The sequence below is a fragment of the Geotrypetes seraphini genome, chromosome 3 (assembly GCF_902459505.1).
Source record: "Geotrypetes seraphini chromosome 3, aGeoSer1.1, whole genome shotgun sequence".
Taxonomy (NCBI): domain Eukaryota; kingdom Metazoa; phylum Chordata; class Amphibia; order Gymnophiona; family Dermophiidae; genus Geotrypetes; species Geotrypetes seraphini.
Genome location: NC_047086.1, coordinates 74,360,453 through 74,375,614, shown reverse-complemented (window position 1 = coordinate 74,375,614; position 15,162 = coordinate 74,360,453). Strand labels below are relative to the sequence as shown.

Sequence of the window (15,162 nt, the reverse complement as noted above, 5' to 3'; positions counted from 1 at the left end):
GCTCTCCATAATCGAATTTTGATTGTAATTCTACAAGATGATAAAATTATTTTTATTGATCTTGTATACCAGGGCATTGTTTTCCCATAGCGACAGAATGGGAGAAAAATATCACTTTGTAAATCAGGCCTAGTGCCACAAAGAAGGAAGAATCACCTAAACCAATTATATTATTACTAGATGCAATGATTATCATTATAACAGTGGTAGAAAATGCAGCAATTTTGTACCATAAAAGTGTTTTTCATTTTGCATGTCATGAATAAAACTTGCCTCATAATTCATAAATTCATTTCGCTTAATGGTCTAATCAATTTTTTCCCAGTAAAGTACATACATCCTATACAGATTGCAATTTTATTAAACTTTTTTTTTTATTGTTGTTACAAATCAATTTCCAACCTCATTTGGAAATATGAATACTGATATCAGTAATTTCTGTTTTGCTCCAGATGCTGGCTCATTTGAGTTTACAGTTATGACTTAATTTGAAATGCATCTGAAACCCAATATTTAAATAGAAAAAAATTCTCTCACTTAATTGAATAGGATTGAGTCAGAAATCAGTTATATTTTGTACATAAGCAAAACAATACCTAGCTTTAGGAGCATATGATTGGTCAAGATATTACAGCAAATCTCAATGCTGAGCATGATGAAAATACATAGCTTTGTGATAATATCCTCTGTGTTATGTACCATTCTGTTAAACTGTTGTATCATAATTCTACTATTCCTGAAATCTACTCTTATCCTGTAATGTAATTCTCTGGAATTGACCAGACATCTTCTATATTGTAATCCGCCTAGAACCGCAAGGCACAGGCGGAATAGAAATCCCCTAATGTAATGTAATGTAATAATACTAACAATAGTGTATGATATCATGCAAATTATATATATTCCTATTTTATTTTCATTGACACTGTTATGATGGAAAGTAAAATGCCTATACTAAGCAAGGGTCACAGCACAATTGTAATCCAGTTTGACCGAAGCAGCGCATTTGAACTAGTAGACTTTGATCAAATATCTGAGATCTTCAGTGATTTTAGATTTAGCAGCCCAGTCCTTTCCTGGTTCCAAGACTTCCTAACTACTTGGCACTATGCTGTATGTAAGGATGGTGAATTATTTGATAGCTAGCACCCTCCCAGCAGGATCCCTACTCTCACCATCAGTTTTCAACCTCCTAATGCAATCCTTGGGAGTCAACCTAGATCTTGCACAAATAAAACATTTTACCTAAGCGGATGACATAACGATCATAATACTCGTAATGGCTAAATTAGTCAATACCATCAACATGGTCAAGAAATGTGTCCACATCATAGAAAACTGGACCTAAACCCACCGCCTCAAACTAAATAAGAATAAAAACAAATTCCTTTGGCTAGGACCCTCAACTAACCCACAATACACTCTGAGAATTACAGTAGACGATGCAGTCTTTCCATTAGAACTTGTGACAAATCTAGCTCTCTTCCTAGCTTTGACACAGAATTAGGGAAGAGGATCAGTAAACCCCGATGCAGGAGAGCTGACCAGGTTGGCCCTGCGGATTATGAAAGCGCTGACTTCCCTTGGTTTAACCCTGATGAGTCAGACAGTAACTGCCAAGGAGCTATTAAGGCTCAAAGGAACCCAGGAGTTAAGAAACTACAGCTCCCAGAAGGCCAGACTCAGAACAGGAAGTGGTCACAGAGGCAGGCTCAGTTGCAGAGAGATTTTTCTCCCTTCCCCCTCTTGAGAGCAGGGAGGGACGAGTTGAGGGACGTTAAAGCAGAGCAGCTGAGACACAGAGGGGAGGAGGAGCCGAGGAGGCTTCAGTGTGAGCTTGAGAGGGAGCACACTGCTCCTCAACTGAAGCCAGGGGAACTGAGCCACGATTGGGACATGTCAGATGTGTTGGAGACTGAAGCTGAGAGACAGCTACAAAACTGTGAACCAATGAACATTGAAGTAACAAGTCTGCCTAGCGAGGGTTTGGAGGTAATGGACACCAACTGAGAAAAGGTTGGAAGTGTTTGACTATTTTTTTGTTTCTTACCTTTTGAGTCTAAAGTTGCTTGTATGCTGAACTCTGTGGGCTTATCAAAGCTAGACTCGAGAGCACTGCAATACCTGCACTGTGACATTAGACTGTATAACATTGCAAACTAAGGAGTAACATAGTAACATAGTAACATAGTAGATGACGGCAGATAAAGACCCGAATGGTCCATCCAGTCTGCCCAACCTGATTCAATTTAAAAATTTTTTTTTTTTTTTTTTCTTCTTAGCTATTTCTGGGCGAGAATCCAAAGCTTTACCCGGTACTGTGCTTGGGTTCCAACTGCCGAAATCTCTGTTAAGACTTACTCCAGCCCATCTACACCCTCCCAGCCATTGAAGCCCTCCCCTGCCCATCCTCCTCCAAACGGCCATACACAGACACAGACCGTACAAGTCTGCCCAGTAACTGGCCTAGTTCAATCTTTAATATTATTTTCTGATTCTAAATCTTCTGTGTTCATCCCACGCTTCTTTGAACTCAGTCACAGTTTTACTCTCCACCACCTCTCTCGGGAGCGCATTCCAGGCATCCACCACCCTCTCCGTAAAGTAGAATTTCCTAACATTGCCCCTGAATCTACCACCCCTCAACCTCAAATTATGTCCTCTGGTTTTACCATTTTCCTTTCTCTGGAAAAGATTTTGTTCTACGTTAATACCCTTTAAGTATTTGAACGTCTGAATCATATCTCCCCTGTCTCTCCTTTCCTCTAGGGTATACATATTCAGGGCTTCCAGTCTCTCCTCATACGTCTTCTGGCGCAAGCCTCCTATCATTTTCGTCGCCCTCCTCTGGACCGCCTCAAGTCTTCTTACGTCTTTCGCCAGATACGGTCTCCAAAACTGAACACAATACTCCAAGTGGGGCCTCACCAATGACCTGTACAGGGGCATCAACACCTTCTTTCTTCTACTGACTACGCCTCTCTTTATACAGCCCAGAATCCTTCTGGCAGCAGCCACTGCCTTGTCACACTGTTTTTTCGCCTTTAGATCTTCGGACACTATCACCCCAAGGTCCCTCTCCCCGTCCGTGCATATCAGCTTCTCTCCTCCCAGCATATACGGTTCCTTCCTATTATTAATCCCCAAATGCATTACTCTGCATTTCTTTGCATTGAATTTTAGTTGCCAGGCATTAGACCATTCCTCTAACTTTTGCAGATCCTTTTTCATATTTTCCACTCCCTCTTCGGTGTCTACTCTGTTACAAATCTTGGTATCATCTGCAAAAAGGCACACTTTTCCTTCTAACCCTTCAGCAATGTCACTTACATACATATTGAACAGGATTGGCCCCAGCACCGAACCCTGAGGGACTCCACTAGTCACCTTTCCTTCCTTCCAGCGACTTCCATTAACCACCACCTTCTGGCGTCTGTCCGACAGCCAGTTTCTGACCCAGTTCACCACTTTGGGTCCTAACTTCAGCCCTTCAAGTTTGTTCAACAGCCTCCTATGAGGAACTGTATCAAAGGCTTTGCTGAAATCCAAATAAATTACATCTAGCATATGTCCTCGATCCAGCTCTCTGGTCACCCAATCAAAAAATTCAATCAGGTTCGTTTGGCACGATTTACCTTTTGTAAAGCCATGTTGCCTCGGATCCTGTAACCCATTAGATTCAAGGAAATACACTATCCTTTCTTTCAGCAACACTTCCATTATTTTTCCAACAACTGAAGTGAGGCTCACCGGCCTGTAGTTTCCTGCTTCATCCCTGTGACCACTTTTATGAATAGGGACCACATCCGCTCTCCTCCAATCCCCAGGAATCACCCCCGTCTCCAGAGATTTGTTGAACAAGTCTTTAATAGGACTCGCCAGAACCTCTCTGAGTTCCCTTAGTATCCTGGGATGGATCCCGTCTGGTCCCATCGCTTTGTCCACCTTCAGTTTTTCAAGTTGCTCATAAACACCCTCCTCCGTGAACGGCGCAGAATCTACTCCATTTTCTCGTGTAACTTTGCCGGACAATCTCGGTCCTTCTCCAGGATTTTCTTCTGTGAACACAGAACAGAAGTATTTGTTTAGCACATTTGCTTTCTCCTCATCACTCTCCACATATTTGTTCCCAGCATCTTTTAGCCTAGCAATTCCATTTTTTATCTTCCTCCTTTCACTAATATATCTGAAAAAATTTTTATCTCCCTTTTTTACATTTTTAGCCATTTGTTCTTCCGCCTGTGCCTTCGCCAAACGTATCTCTCTCTTGGCTTCTTTCAGTTTCACCCTGTAGTCTTTTCTGCTCTCCTCTTCTTGGGTTTTTTTATATTTCATGAATGCCAACTCTTTCGCCTTTATTTTCTCAGCCACTAGGTTGGAGAACCATATCGGCTTCTTTTTTCTTTTGTTTTTATTGATTTTCTTCACATAAAGGTCCGTAGCCATTTTTATCACTCCTTTCAGCTTAGACCACTGTCTTTCCACTTCTCTTATGTCCTCCCATCCTAACAGCTCTTTCTTCAGGTACTTTCCCATTGCATTAAAGTCCGTACGTTTGAAATCTAGGACTTTAAGTATCGTGCAGCCGCTCTCCACTTTAGCCGTTATATCAAACCAAACCGTTTGATGATCGCTACTACCCAGGTGAGCACCCACTCGAACATTAGAGATACTCTCTCCATTTGTGAGGACCAGATCCAATATCGCTTTTTCCCTTGTGGGTTCCATCACCATTTCTCTGAGCAGAGCCTCTTGAAAGGCATCCACAATCTCCCTACTTCTTTCCGATTCCGCAGACGGAACATTCCAGTCCGCATCCGGCAGGTTGAAATCTCCCAACAGCAGAACCTCCTCTTTCCTTCCAAACTTTTGGATATCCACAATCAGATCCTTATCAATTTGCTGCGATTGAGTCGGAGGTCTGTAGACTACACCCACGTAGATAGAAGTTCCATCTTCTCTTTTCAGAGCAATCCATATCGCTTCTTCCTCTCCCCAGGTCCCTTGCATTTCGGTCGCTTGGATATTGATCTTTACATAGAGAGCTACTCCTCCACCTTTATGACCATCTCTGTCCTTCCTAAAAAGATTATATCCCGGTATGTTTGCATCCCATCCATGTGATTCACTGAACCATGTCTCTGTGATAGCAACAATATCTAGATCTGCCTCTAATATCAGGGCTTGCAGATCATGAACTTTGTTGCTTAGACTGCGAGCATTTGTGGTCATCGCTTTCCAGCTATTTTTCAGCAATAATCTCCTTTTTCGTATGGATTTTTGTGTCGTTTCACTTTCCGTTGCAATATTAAGAAATGAGTTGCTGATATTGCTTATGTTGCAGCCTTTACTACTATCACATCTTTTCTTTTGCCGGGGGTGGTCTCTATAATTGTCCTTCGTACATACACCACCCCCACCTTCTAGTTTAAATGCCTGGAAAAATATTGTCTAAATTTCTCTGCAAGGTTTCTTTTTCCTGCTGTAGTAATATGTAGCCCATCAGTGCAATATAGCTTCTTGTCCTTCCATGTATTTCCCCATCCTCCTATGTACCTGAAGCCTTCTTGATGACACCAGGCTCTGAGCCATCTATTAAAGTCCTCTGTGTTTTTCATTCTTTGCTCTCCTTTTCCATATGCAGGCAGTATTTCAGAAAAAGCTAAAGTCTTTACAAAAGGTTTCACGCCCTCACCAAGCTCCCGAAAAGCTTTCTGTGCTGCAAGTGTGGAGTTGTTGGCCAGGTCATTTGTTCCCAGATGGATAACAACATCAGTGTTAAAATCCTTAGTTTCTTCCTTAATTATAGTCAGTATTTGCCTGGAACTCCTGGTAGCTGAGGATCCTGGAAGACATTTCACTATTTTGGACTCCTCGCCCTGTGTTCCAAGGTTAATGCCTCTGATGATGGAATCCCCCAACAGTAATAGTTTTCTGTTTTTGGCTTTTTTATTTGTACTTAGGGTGCTCTTGTTGTCTTGAGTTTCCTTCATTGGTTCCAGTCCCACCTCCCTTCTGTTTTCCTGAGTATCGCAGTGCACTAGTGGAGCGAAGGAATTCTGTAGAGGTAATATTAGTGAAGGTGGATGTTTCTGTGTTACATGTCGCAGTCTTCCTGAGCCTACTGTGACCCATTTATTCCTGGGCTGTTTTATTCTTTGAGGTAGAGGTGGTAAGTTGGTATGATTTTGTGGAGTGATGGAAGCTGCTTTAATTGTATTCAATTCCTGTTTAAGTTTGCAGAGCTCCTCCTTAATACTGGCAAGTTGAAGACAGATGGGGCAAGCCTTAAGCCTCCAAATAGTATGTCTTGGAATTAAAGCACCACAGTGATTGCATAGAATAAAGGTCATCTTGATTGGTTGTGAAGTCCTGATTATATGGGTCTCTATATATGAATAGTGGTCCCTGGGGTTGGTGGGACTATAAGTAAGACTACTAGTAAGGCAGAAATATAGGCTCTATACCACCTAAAACACAGTATTTTAAACAAAACTGCAGGAAGAAGAAATAAGATTTAACAGAGGAAAGAGAAGGATTTTTTTGTGCTTTTTTATATTTTTTTTTAGTAAGAAACAGGGAGGAGAAGAGAAATTAAGCAGATATAATGCTGAAAACCAGTGAAAAGAGCAGAATATGAAATGGTGAGTAACTTAGCTTTTAGAAGTTCACAGGGCAGCCTTGTTTCAGCAATGTCCCAAAGATAATGCAATTAACCTTAGAAGTAAAACAGAACCCCTCCCTTCTCCACCTAATCAGCAGAAAACAATGGCTGAATACTGGTAAGACAGAAATATAGGCTCTATACCACCTAAAACACAGTATTTTAAACAAAAATGCAGGTTCTATCAGTGCTACCCTAAAACACAGGATTTATAACAGATTTTCCCTACTTTAGTCACCCCACAGGCACCAGAAATATAGGCTCTATACCACCTAAAACTCAGTATTTTAAACAAAACTGCAGGTTCTATCAGTGCTACCCTAAAACACAGGATTTATAACAGATTTCCCTACTTTAGTCACCCTGAGCCACAGGCACCAGAAATATAGGCTCTATACCACCTAAAACACAGTATTTTAAACAAAAATGCAGGTTCTATCAGTGCTACCCTAAAACACAGGATTTATAACAGATTTTCCCTACTTTAGTCACCCTGAGCCACAGGCACCAGAAATATAGGCTCTATACCACCTAAAACACAGTATTTTAAACAAAACTGCAGGTTCTATCAGTGCTACCCTAAAACACAGGATTTATAACAGGATTTTCCCTACTTTAGTCACCCTGAGCCACAGGCACCAGAAATATAGGCTCTATACCACCTAAAACACAGTATTTTAAACAAAACTGCAGGAAGAGGAAATAAGATTTAACAGAGGAAAGAGAAGGATTTTTTTGTGCTTTTTTATATTTTTTTTTTTTAGTAAGAGCCTTTGTGTTTTCCCTCTCAGCCTAACTGGAGGCTAATTAGGGGAAGATAAGATTCTGACAGAACGGCAAACACAGTGGAGCTCCTTTTTAGGAAGAGTTTCTTATCTGCAGGCACTCCGTAGCAGAGCTACAACATTAGCAGGTTTTTTTTTTCTGATTTTTGGTAAAACTTTATTTTTCCTTACTGCAGGAGTGTAGTTTGTTTCTCTCTTCTACTCTTTCATGGTGAGGAAATTTTTGCTGTAGCTTTCCTAAACACAGAAGGCTAGTGAAGAGGACTGTGATATAAAGACTAGAGTCCAGCCGAAAGTGTTTGTTTTGATTTGGTATTTTGGAATTAGAGCCAGGCTGGTGTGTGTAAAGCCAGGGAGGCCAGGTTAGCCTGAAGCTCTGTGTTTGAAGTATTCTACAACTTGTATTGAAAATACTGCAATTTGCTATCAATACCTAGACAAAGTAACCAGAAGTATAAAAATAAAATACATCTTTATTTTTCCTGACATTCTTGGAGGTGTGAGACTTTCTTGTTCCCTTACCTGATTCCTCTGAGAACATTGACTATATTGTTTTTACCTTAGGCGGTTGCCTAAGAAGGTCTGAAGAACTCCCTGTTTAAAGGGTACATGCTGGGAGCAGTCAAGGTCACTTGGAACACAGCTCGCTGCAGTGATCAGGAGCTTGTGGGAGGTGACAAACTACAACCCCGAATCTTAGGAGTAGAAATTGATAACCACCTATCTATGAAAAGCCATGTACAATCAATAATTATTTATTGCGCATGGCTTTTCATGGATTGGTGGTTATTATAATAAAACAATCTTTCCCTGTGATGAGAAAGCTAAGATCAATCAGAAAATACTTTGAAACAGAGGCCTTCCTAATCTTAGTGCAAGCCTTAATCCTACCTCGAATAGACTAATGTAACACTGGTTCTCTGCTCTAAAACGTTACTATTGCATCTTAAACTAGTTCAAAATGCAGCTGTAAGACTCGTATACGGATTATGGAAATTGGAATACCTAGAGCCAAACTATATGAAACTACATTGGCTGCCCATAACTACAAGGATCAAGTTTAAATTAGGCATCACTGCCTTTAAGAGCCTAAGAGGGAATGGCCCAGCCTACCTAACAGAGTTGGCCACCCTACTCCTGTGGTGCTTACCTAGCAGCCAACAGCAGTTGAACTCCTCTCATGTTGCTCTCCTGCAGATTCCACAATGCTGTAAGATGTAGGCATTGTGGGTAGAGCCAGGATATTGGGCACACACATCTACTATTTTCACTTAAGCATTGCACACAACTTGCATGTTCATCAAATGGAATGCTTTCCTGTTTCTGTACATACTTTTGTCCACCTGGAGGAGTCTGAATGTGATGTGTTTGCAGTCTATGATGCCTGTGACCAAAGGGAAGTGGGCAATTGTGTAGATCTCATCCATGGTGATCCATAGGGCCTGGGAGGTGGGGATTGGGATGGTGATGTAGTTCTGGGTATGGGTGAAAAAGGCTTGTAGGAACTGGATGAAGAAGTTTGAGATGGCGGGCTGGGTGAGTCCTGGCTGCTAGGACAGACTGGAAGCTCCCGGTGGCTAGGAATAAAAGGGAAGCGGTAACCTTGAGGTGAACCGGTATGTGGTTATGCCTGCAGGAGGGGTTTTAGTTGCTGACAGAGATCCTTTATAGCTGCCTTGTCACAACAGTATCTATCTATACATTTCTGGTCCGTGAGATCTAGGAGTGTGTGGCACAGTGGTTAGAGCTAGAGCTTCAGCACCCTAAGGTTGTAGATTCAAATCCCATGCTGCTCCTTGTGACCCTGGGAAGTCACAATAATACAGTTTGAGTTCACTGGGACAGATAGGGAAAAATGCTTGAGTACCTGAATGTAAACTACTTAGGCTATAAGTGGTATATAAATACTAAAATAAATAGGAAGAAGGGGGAACCCTGAAGACTCTCATGCAGGGGTATCTCCTGTGGGGCCCTCTCTGATCTCTCTCTTCCTCCCACAGAACTTCATCCACCATCAGTGCATTAATTCTATCCATGACATACCACCACAGGTGCAGTTCACTACCCTGCTAACTACCACTGCCTACCAAAGGTTGTGCTCCCCTCCCTAGACAGATAACCCCCGGGCAATCAATTTCCCAAACATAGCCAGCAAGAGCAATCCTCAATCACTCAACCTCCTCCCTCAGATGTAGCAGACAGACACAAGTAAGACAATCAGCATTCACTCTGCAGCTCCTGGCACATGGGACAGACAGAAAGAAACTGCACAGCGACAGAGAGCAACATGAGTGAGTAGGTGGAAATGGAAGGAAGAAGGAGAGACATGTACGAGAAGTGGGATGGCAGGGGGTCTATAAGGTATAGGTGTGAGGTGAGGAATGAGTCAGTCAGAGAAGCAGGGCAGGTTAGATTAAGGTAGATATAGGGACACATGGAAAACAAACAGGAGAAACTGCCTTCACACCAGTGAACAGTAAACAAATCAACAAAGGTGACCAATTGGTGCTCAGTCTCTTTTATTATGATGGACTTGACACGATCGTGTTTCGGCCCACAAGGGCCTGCCTCAGGAGTCTTGTGGTAATCAGATCGTACAAAATCCACAAAAATTTTCAACACATTCTATAGAAAACTGCAGCTCGAGTGAACAGTGTCTGCTGCTGCTGCCCGACGTTTTTTTTGGGGGGTGAACCCCCCATACACTCATGCTCTTTTTGAGGGTGTATGTGGAGGGGGGAACCCCCCACCACACTTACAACTCACGCTCTCCTCCTGAAGCCTTCCCATTTCTGCTCTGTTAGGTGTGTTTGTGTGTGTGTGACCCCTCCACTATAATCGTGCTCTCGTTCAGGGGGATGCAAACCCCCCCACTACACTTACAATTGCACCCCAAAAATCCCGCTCCCCTCATACGTGCACTTGTTGGGGCGCAATTATCCTGTGCGCTATTCATGGTGTACCACCAGCAGTGACCAGCCTTTTGCTGACTATTACTGGCATTGTAACTGAAAATTCAATGCCAGACTGTGTCTGGGCTCTGAAATTGAGTTTCTGGGTATATGAAGCAAGAAAAAACATAGCCAGTTTAAGTGTGATATTCAGCAATGAACTGACTAAGAACAGCCTCATAAAGACAGGACTGTGTTTTATGTGGTCCTATTTATGCAGCTATCTTAACTGATAATTGGCATTTAACTAAGTGCCGACTCCACCCTTGGAATGCGTCCAAAATAGCTCGTTTTGGCTTGGACATTAACCAGGCATTTCAGTGGCACCATCCATTGAAAAGCTGCTGAATATGCCCGGTTAGCCATGGACATGTGATCGAAAAGCCAGGCGTTTTAGAACTGGTGGCATTTTGGGTAGTTTAATTGTGCCCTCATTTTGCGCATGAAGGAGTGCCCTAAGGAGCATGATCTGTTCCTTAAGTAAGCACCTTTGCGGCGTGTGCCGTAGAGAGCTCCAATTTAAGAGTGAAATACTACTAGGATGACTTCCAGGTAAGGGGCGATCTCTGAGGGAAAAGAGAGATTTCTGAACAATTAAAAGCAGAGGTAATAATTAAAAGCACAGATAAATGAAAATAAATACAACTCTTCTGGTTAACTACTCTTACACCAATTTTCCTTCTTATTTTTCTCCAAACCATGATAGACTCTAACTCTAATATCCCAGTTATGTGGGGGTTGCTGCCCATACCCCACCAACTATTCTAACTACTGTATAATGCTCCACATCCTAGAGTCTGACAAATTAGAATTCCTACATCTAATGCTCCATAATCGGCTTATGCTCCTCAAAAAACAAACAAACTTTTGTTTAGACTTGTTAACACTAGATCGCTCAGAAATAAATTTCCTCTCATAAGTGACATCATTCAACAATTTATCCTTAATCTTTTATGTTTAACTGAAACATGGCTCAGAGACGGTGAAGAAGCATATTTATCTCAAGCAAGCCCACCTGGATTTTCTTTTCACACTAGCAATCGAAATGGTAGAAAATGAGAAGGCATAGCTTTAATTTATCAATCTTCACTAAAAATCTACATTAGACAATCTTCCATGCACAACTCTCTTGAATACCTTCAATTCAGCATGGCCACAGAACCCCCTCTGGATTTGCTTTTAACATACCTTCCACCTCTCATCACTAGATATACCCTTATATTACTTCAATTGACTATTTTCGAATACTGTATCTCAGTTCAGAACCCTGTCATACTAGGAAAATTTAGAATTCATTTTGATGACAAAAATAATCTATTTACCACAGATCTGCTAACTCTTACAGCAGATCTCAACTTAATACCTTTAATCTTAAGTCCAACCCACTCCGCAGGCCACAATCTTGATATGATCTTCATTCCCATGACAATCAGCTCCATTTTCTCCATGAAATCCAATTCCTTTTTTTTTACCATGGACTGATTACTCTGATAATTTTTTTCTTTTCAGGAATCATTATCCATTCAAGAAACAACTCACAAAACATATACCTTTAGAAACCTAGATAACATTGATGCATCTAACTTTCAATTAAATCTAGGTGACTTCAAATCATGCTTGCCCCAATCAGGTTACACGCTCAGAAGGATACAACAAACAACCTTGGTATACAGCCGAGTTGAAACTACTTAAACAAGTACAATCCGTTGAACGGAGATGGCGAAAGCACAAATTTATGACCACTTTAAATCTCTATAAAGAGAAAGCAAATTTTTACAAGTTGTCAATAATCCAAGCAAAAAATAATAATTATTAAAAACATTTCTAAAGCTAAGAATACTTCTACCCTCTATTCAATCACTCACAACAAAAATGAAGCCAGCTACAAATGAAGACAAAAGCCCTTCTGCTCAAGATTTAGCACTTTACAAAAAAATAAAGCAAATACACAGACAATTCACAAATTACTCATTAGATTATTCCCAAGACCTGCTGACTGAATCTTTAAATCTACCATTTAGCAAATTTTCAATATTCCTATTCCCGACAATAAAAGACATTAACAACTAATAAAAAATATGAACATAAGAGGATTAGCTCTGTACCCAATCCCTCCTATCATTCTGAAATGCTACTTCACAACCTTTGGACCGTTCATTCACAGCATGGTGAAAAATAGCTTAATACTAGGGCAGTTGTCCACGACATTAAAAAGATCAGTAATTCATCCTAAAACCAGAGATTATAACTCTTTCAGCACAGATTGTGCAAACTACTGACCAATTGCAAATCTCCCCTTTCTATCTAAGATAATCAAAAAGATTGTATTCAGTCAAATATCGGATTTCGTTGAAAAAACAAACGTGCTTCACCCATATCAAACAGGATTTAGATTGAAACACTCCACTGAATATTCCCTTATTGGACTCACTACTTTGATCCTGTCATACATTGACCATAGGAAATCAGTGCTACTTACTGTATTTCTTTAGATCTTTCTGCAGTATTCGATACAATAGATTACACATTTCTCCTGAATAGATTAAAATCTATAGGAATATGAGACACTGCTTTAGACTGGTTTTCTTCCTATTTCACAGATTATTCCTCCAAAGTAGCCATTGAAAAAACCTCCTCAAAACCGTTCAAACTAGATTATGGTATTCCCCAAGGATCAATTCTCTCTCCCCTCTTATTTAATATCTTCCTAGCTCCATTTTTAACATGGGATTTTCCATGTAGGTTTCCATGCAATGATAATGAACATCTAATTGCCTCTATCTATCTCAACTCCACTTCAAGTCAATCACAGTTCAAAAGCCTGATCGTCCAAGTATCCATAACCAAAGCTGGCTGCGATAGCGATCCCAAGTGCTGCATTTGGCGGCACTTGGTGGTATCGCTATCACAGCAGGGGAGATGAGCCTGCCACTGGGGTGGGGGTGGATTCTATAACCGGTGTACTTTTTGACAAGACACCGGTTACAGAATCCAGCTTTTAGGCGAAGGACTGGCTCCTCCTTCGCCTAAAAGACCTGGCTTAGGGTGTTTGGGACTTAGACTTTTTTGGGGTTTATTATATGTGGTAAGTGTAGATGAAGTGGTGGTCTGGGCGTTTAAACAGCTAAACGTAGAGGCAGGCCATTATCAAAAAAACCTCCTTTTGGACTTTATTTTTGAGAATGGACATTTTCCCTGATTCTACTTTCAATGTTTAGGGCCTTAGGCCAAAAGTGGACTTGGACTTTTTTTTTTATTATGACCCTCCACATGTTTTTTGTCCCAATGTTAAATCATTTAAAAATTACTCCTTCAGAGTGCTTCCTAATAAATGTTTAAGTATGCTTTACAATGCTATCAGAATAACTGGCCTCTTTCACACAAACAGACCCTCACCAAGCATAGAATAAGCATCTACAAACTAAAATAGAAATATGTAGACAAAAGTTAAACTGAACTGCCAAGAAGCCAGACTCTGCATACAATGTAACAAAACAAACAATAACAGTGACACATCTATTAATACTGTGCAAAATATAAAGTAAGAAGACGTAAATTTGAAAAAAAAAACCCTGACAAAGTAACAAATTTACTTGGTCGTGAGATTGTGATGCGCACTCCAGAACCTTCCCTTTTTTTTTTGCTGCAGATACTGAAGGGCCAACTTGGTCTTATGTTTCAGATCATTGTCATATTGGAAAGTCCAAGTATCCTCCGTGTGCAGCTTTCTGGCTGATAAATGCAAATTCTCCTCCAATATTTTCTGGTAAGATACTGCATTTATCCTGCCATCAATTTTGACTAAATTCCCTGTATATAGTAAGGATGGTGTGCTTCTTCTCTTCTCTATTGTAGCAAAGGAGATAGGAATGTGTGGTAAAATAACCCATCTTAACAGTAGCACACAGTGATGAATTCTCCCTTAAGGGTTTAGGCGTGCTTTATATAAGGAGATCCTTTCTAAAATACTAGTAGATTTTGAGATATCCCTTCGCATTTCCAGATTTGAACATCCTTTTTAAAATGCTATTCTGCATGTCACCACTGAGCTAAACTAAAATGATTTGTAATTATAATATAATATCATTTCATTATAAGCCATACCTTTCTATGGGTAAGCCAATGCCCAATGTATGTTACAATAAAATAATTAAAAACATAATACAATAATAATAGATGCCTTAGAATCATTTCTTACTTTTTCTTTGAAGCATAAACTTTCCAAAGTCTTTTATGTATATTTCTCCTTGATATTTAAATACTCCTTCTTTAATCCCTGAAGACACCTAGAGAATAAAGAATAAAATAGTAAATAAATTTTTTAAAAAATCATTGCAGCAAAAAATACAAAAGCACAATTTATTCTTATATGAGTATATCATACTGAATTACTGTACAGTAATTTTAATATTAACTTACCCACCCTTTTACAAAACCATGAAAGTGGTTTTTGGCGCCAGCCAGAACGCTGAATGTTGTGTGTTGCTCTGACACTCATAGGGTTCCTTTTACTAAGGTGCACTAGCGTTTTTAGTGCACGCAGAAAATTACCACGCGCTATACTGCACGCTACGCTTCTAGAACTGACAGCTAAATGCTGGCGTTAAAGTCTACCATGTGCTAGTCCGCATGTTAAAGCCCTAACGCAGCTTAGTAAAAGGAGCCCATAGAGTTCCCATGAGCATCAGAGCAGCACATAGCATTCAGCATGCCAGCCAGCGCTAAGAAACACTTTTGCCGTTTTGTAAAAGGGGGCGTTAAT

At 40.5% G+C, this 15,162-nt stretch overlaps 1 protein-coding gene across 1 annotated transcript in view; it reads right to left on the bottom strand.

Moving 5' to 3' along the window:
• CSMD1 (CUB and Sushi multiple domains 1) overlaps positions 1-15,162 on the bottom strand; it is a 2,397,241-nt gene that overhangs the window by 23,465 nt on the left and 2,358,614 nt on the right. The window contains exon 68 of the mRNA XM_033936341.1: positions 14,599-14,686. Within this exon, the coding sequence (XP_033792232.1) occupies positions 14,599-14,686 (88 nt within the window). The remainder of the gene's footprint in view (positions 1-14,598; positions 14,687-15,162) is intronic.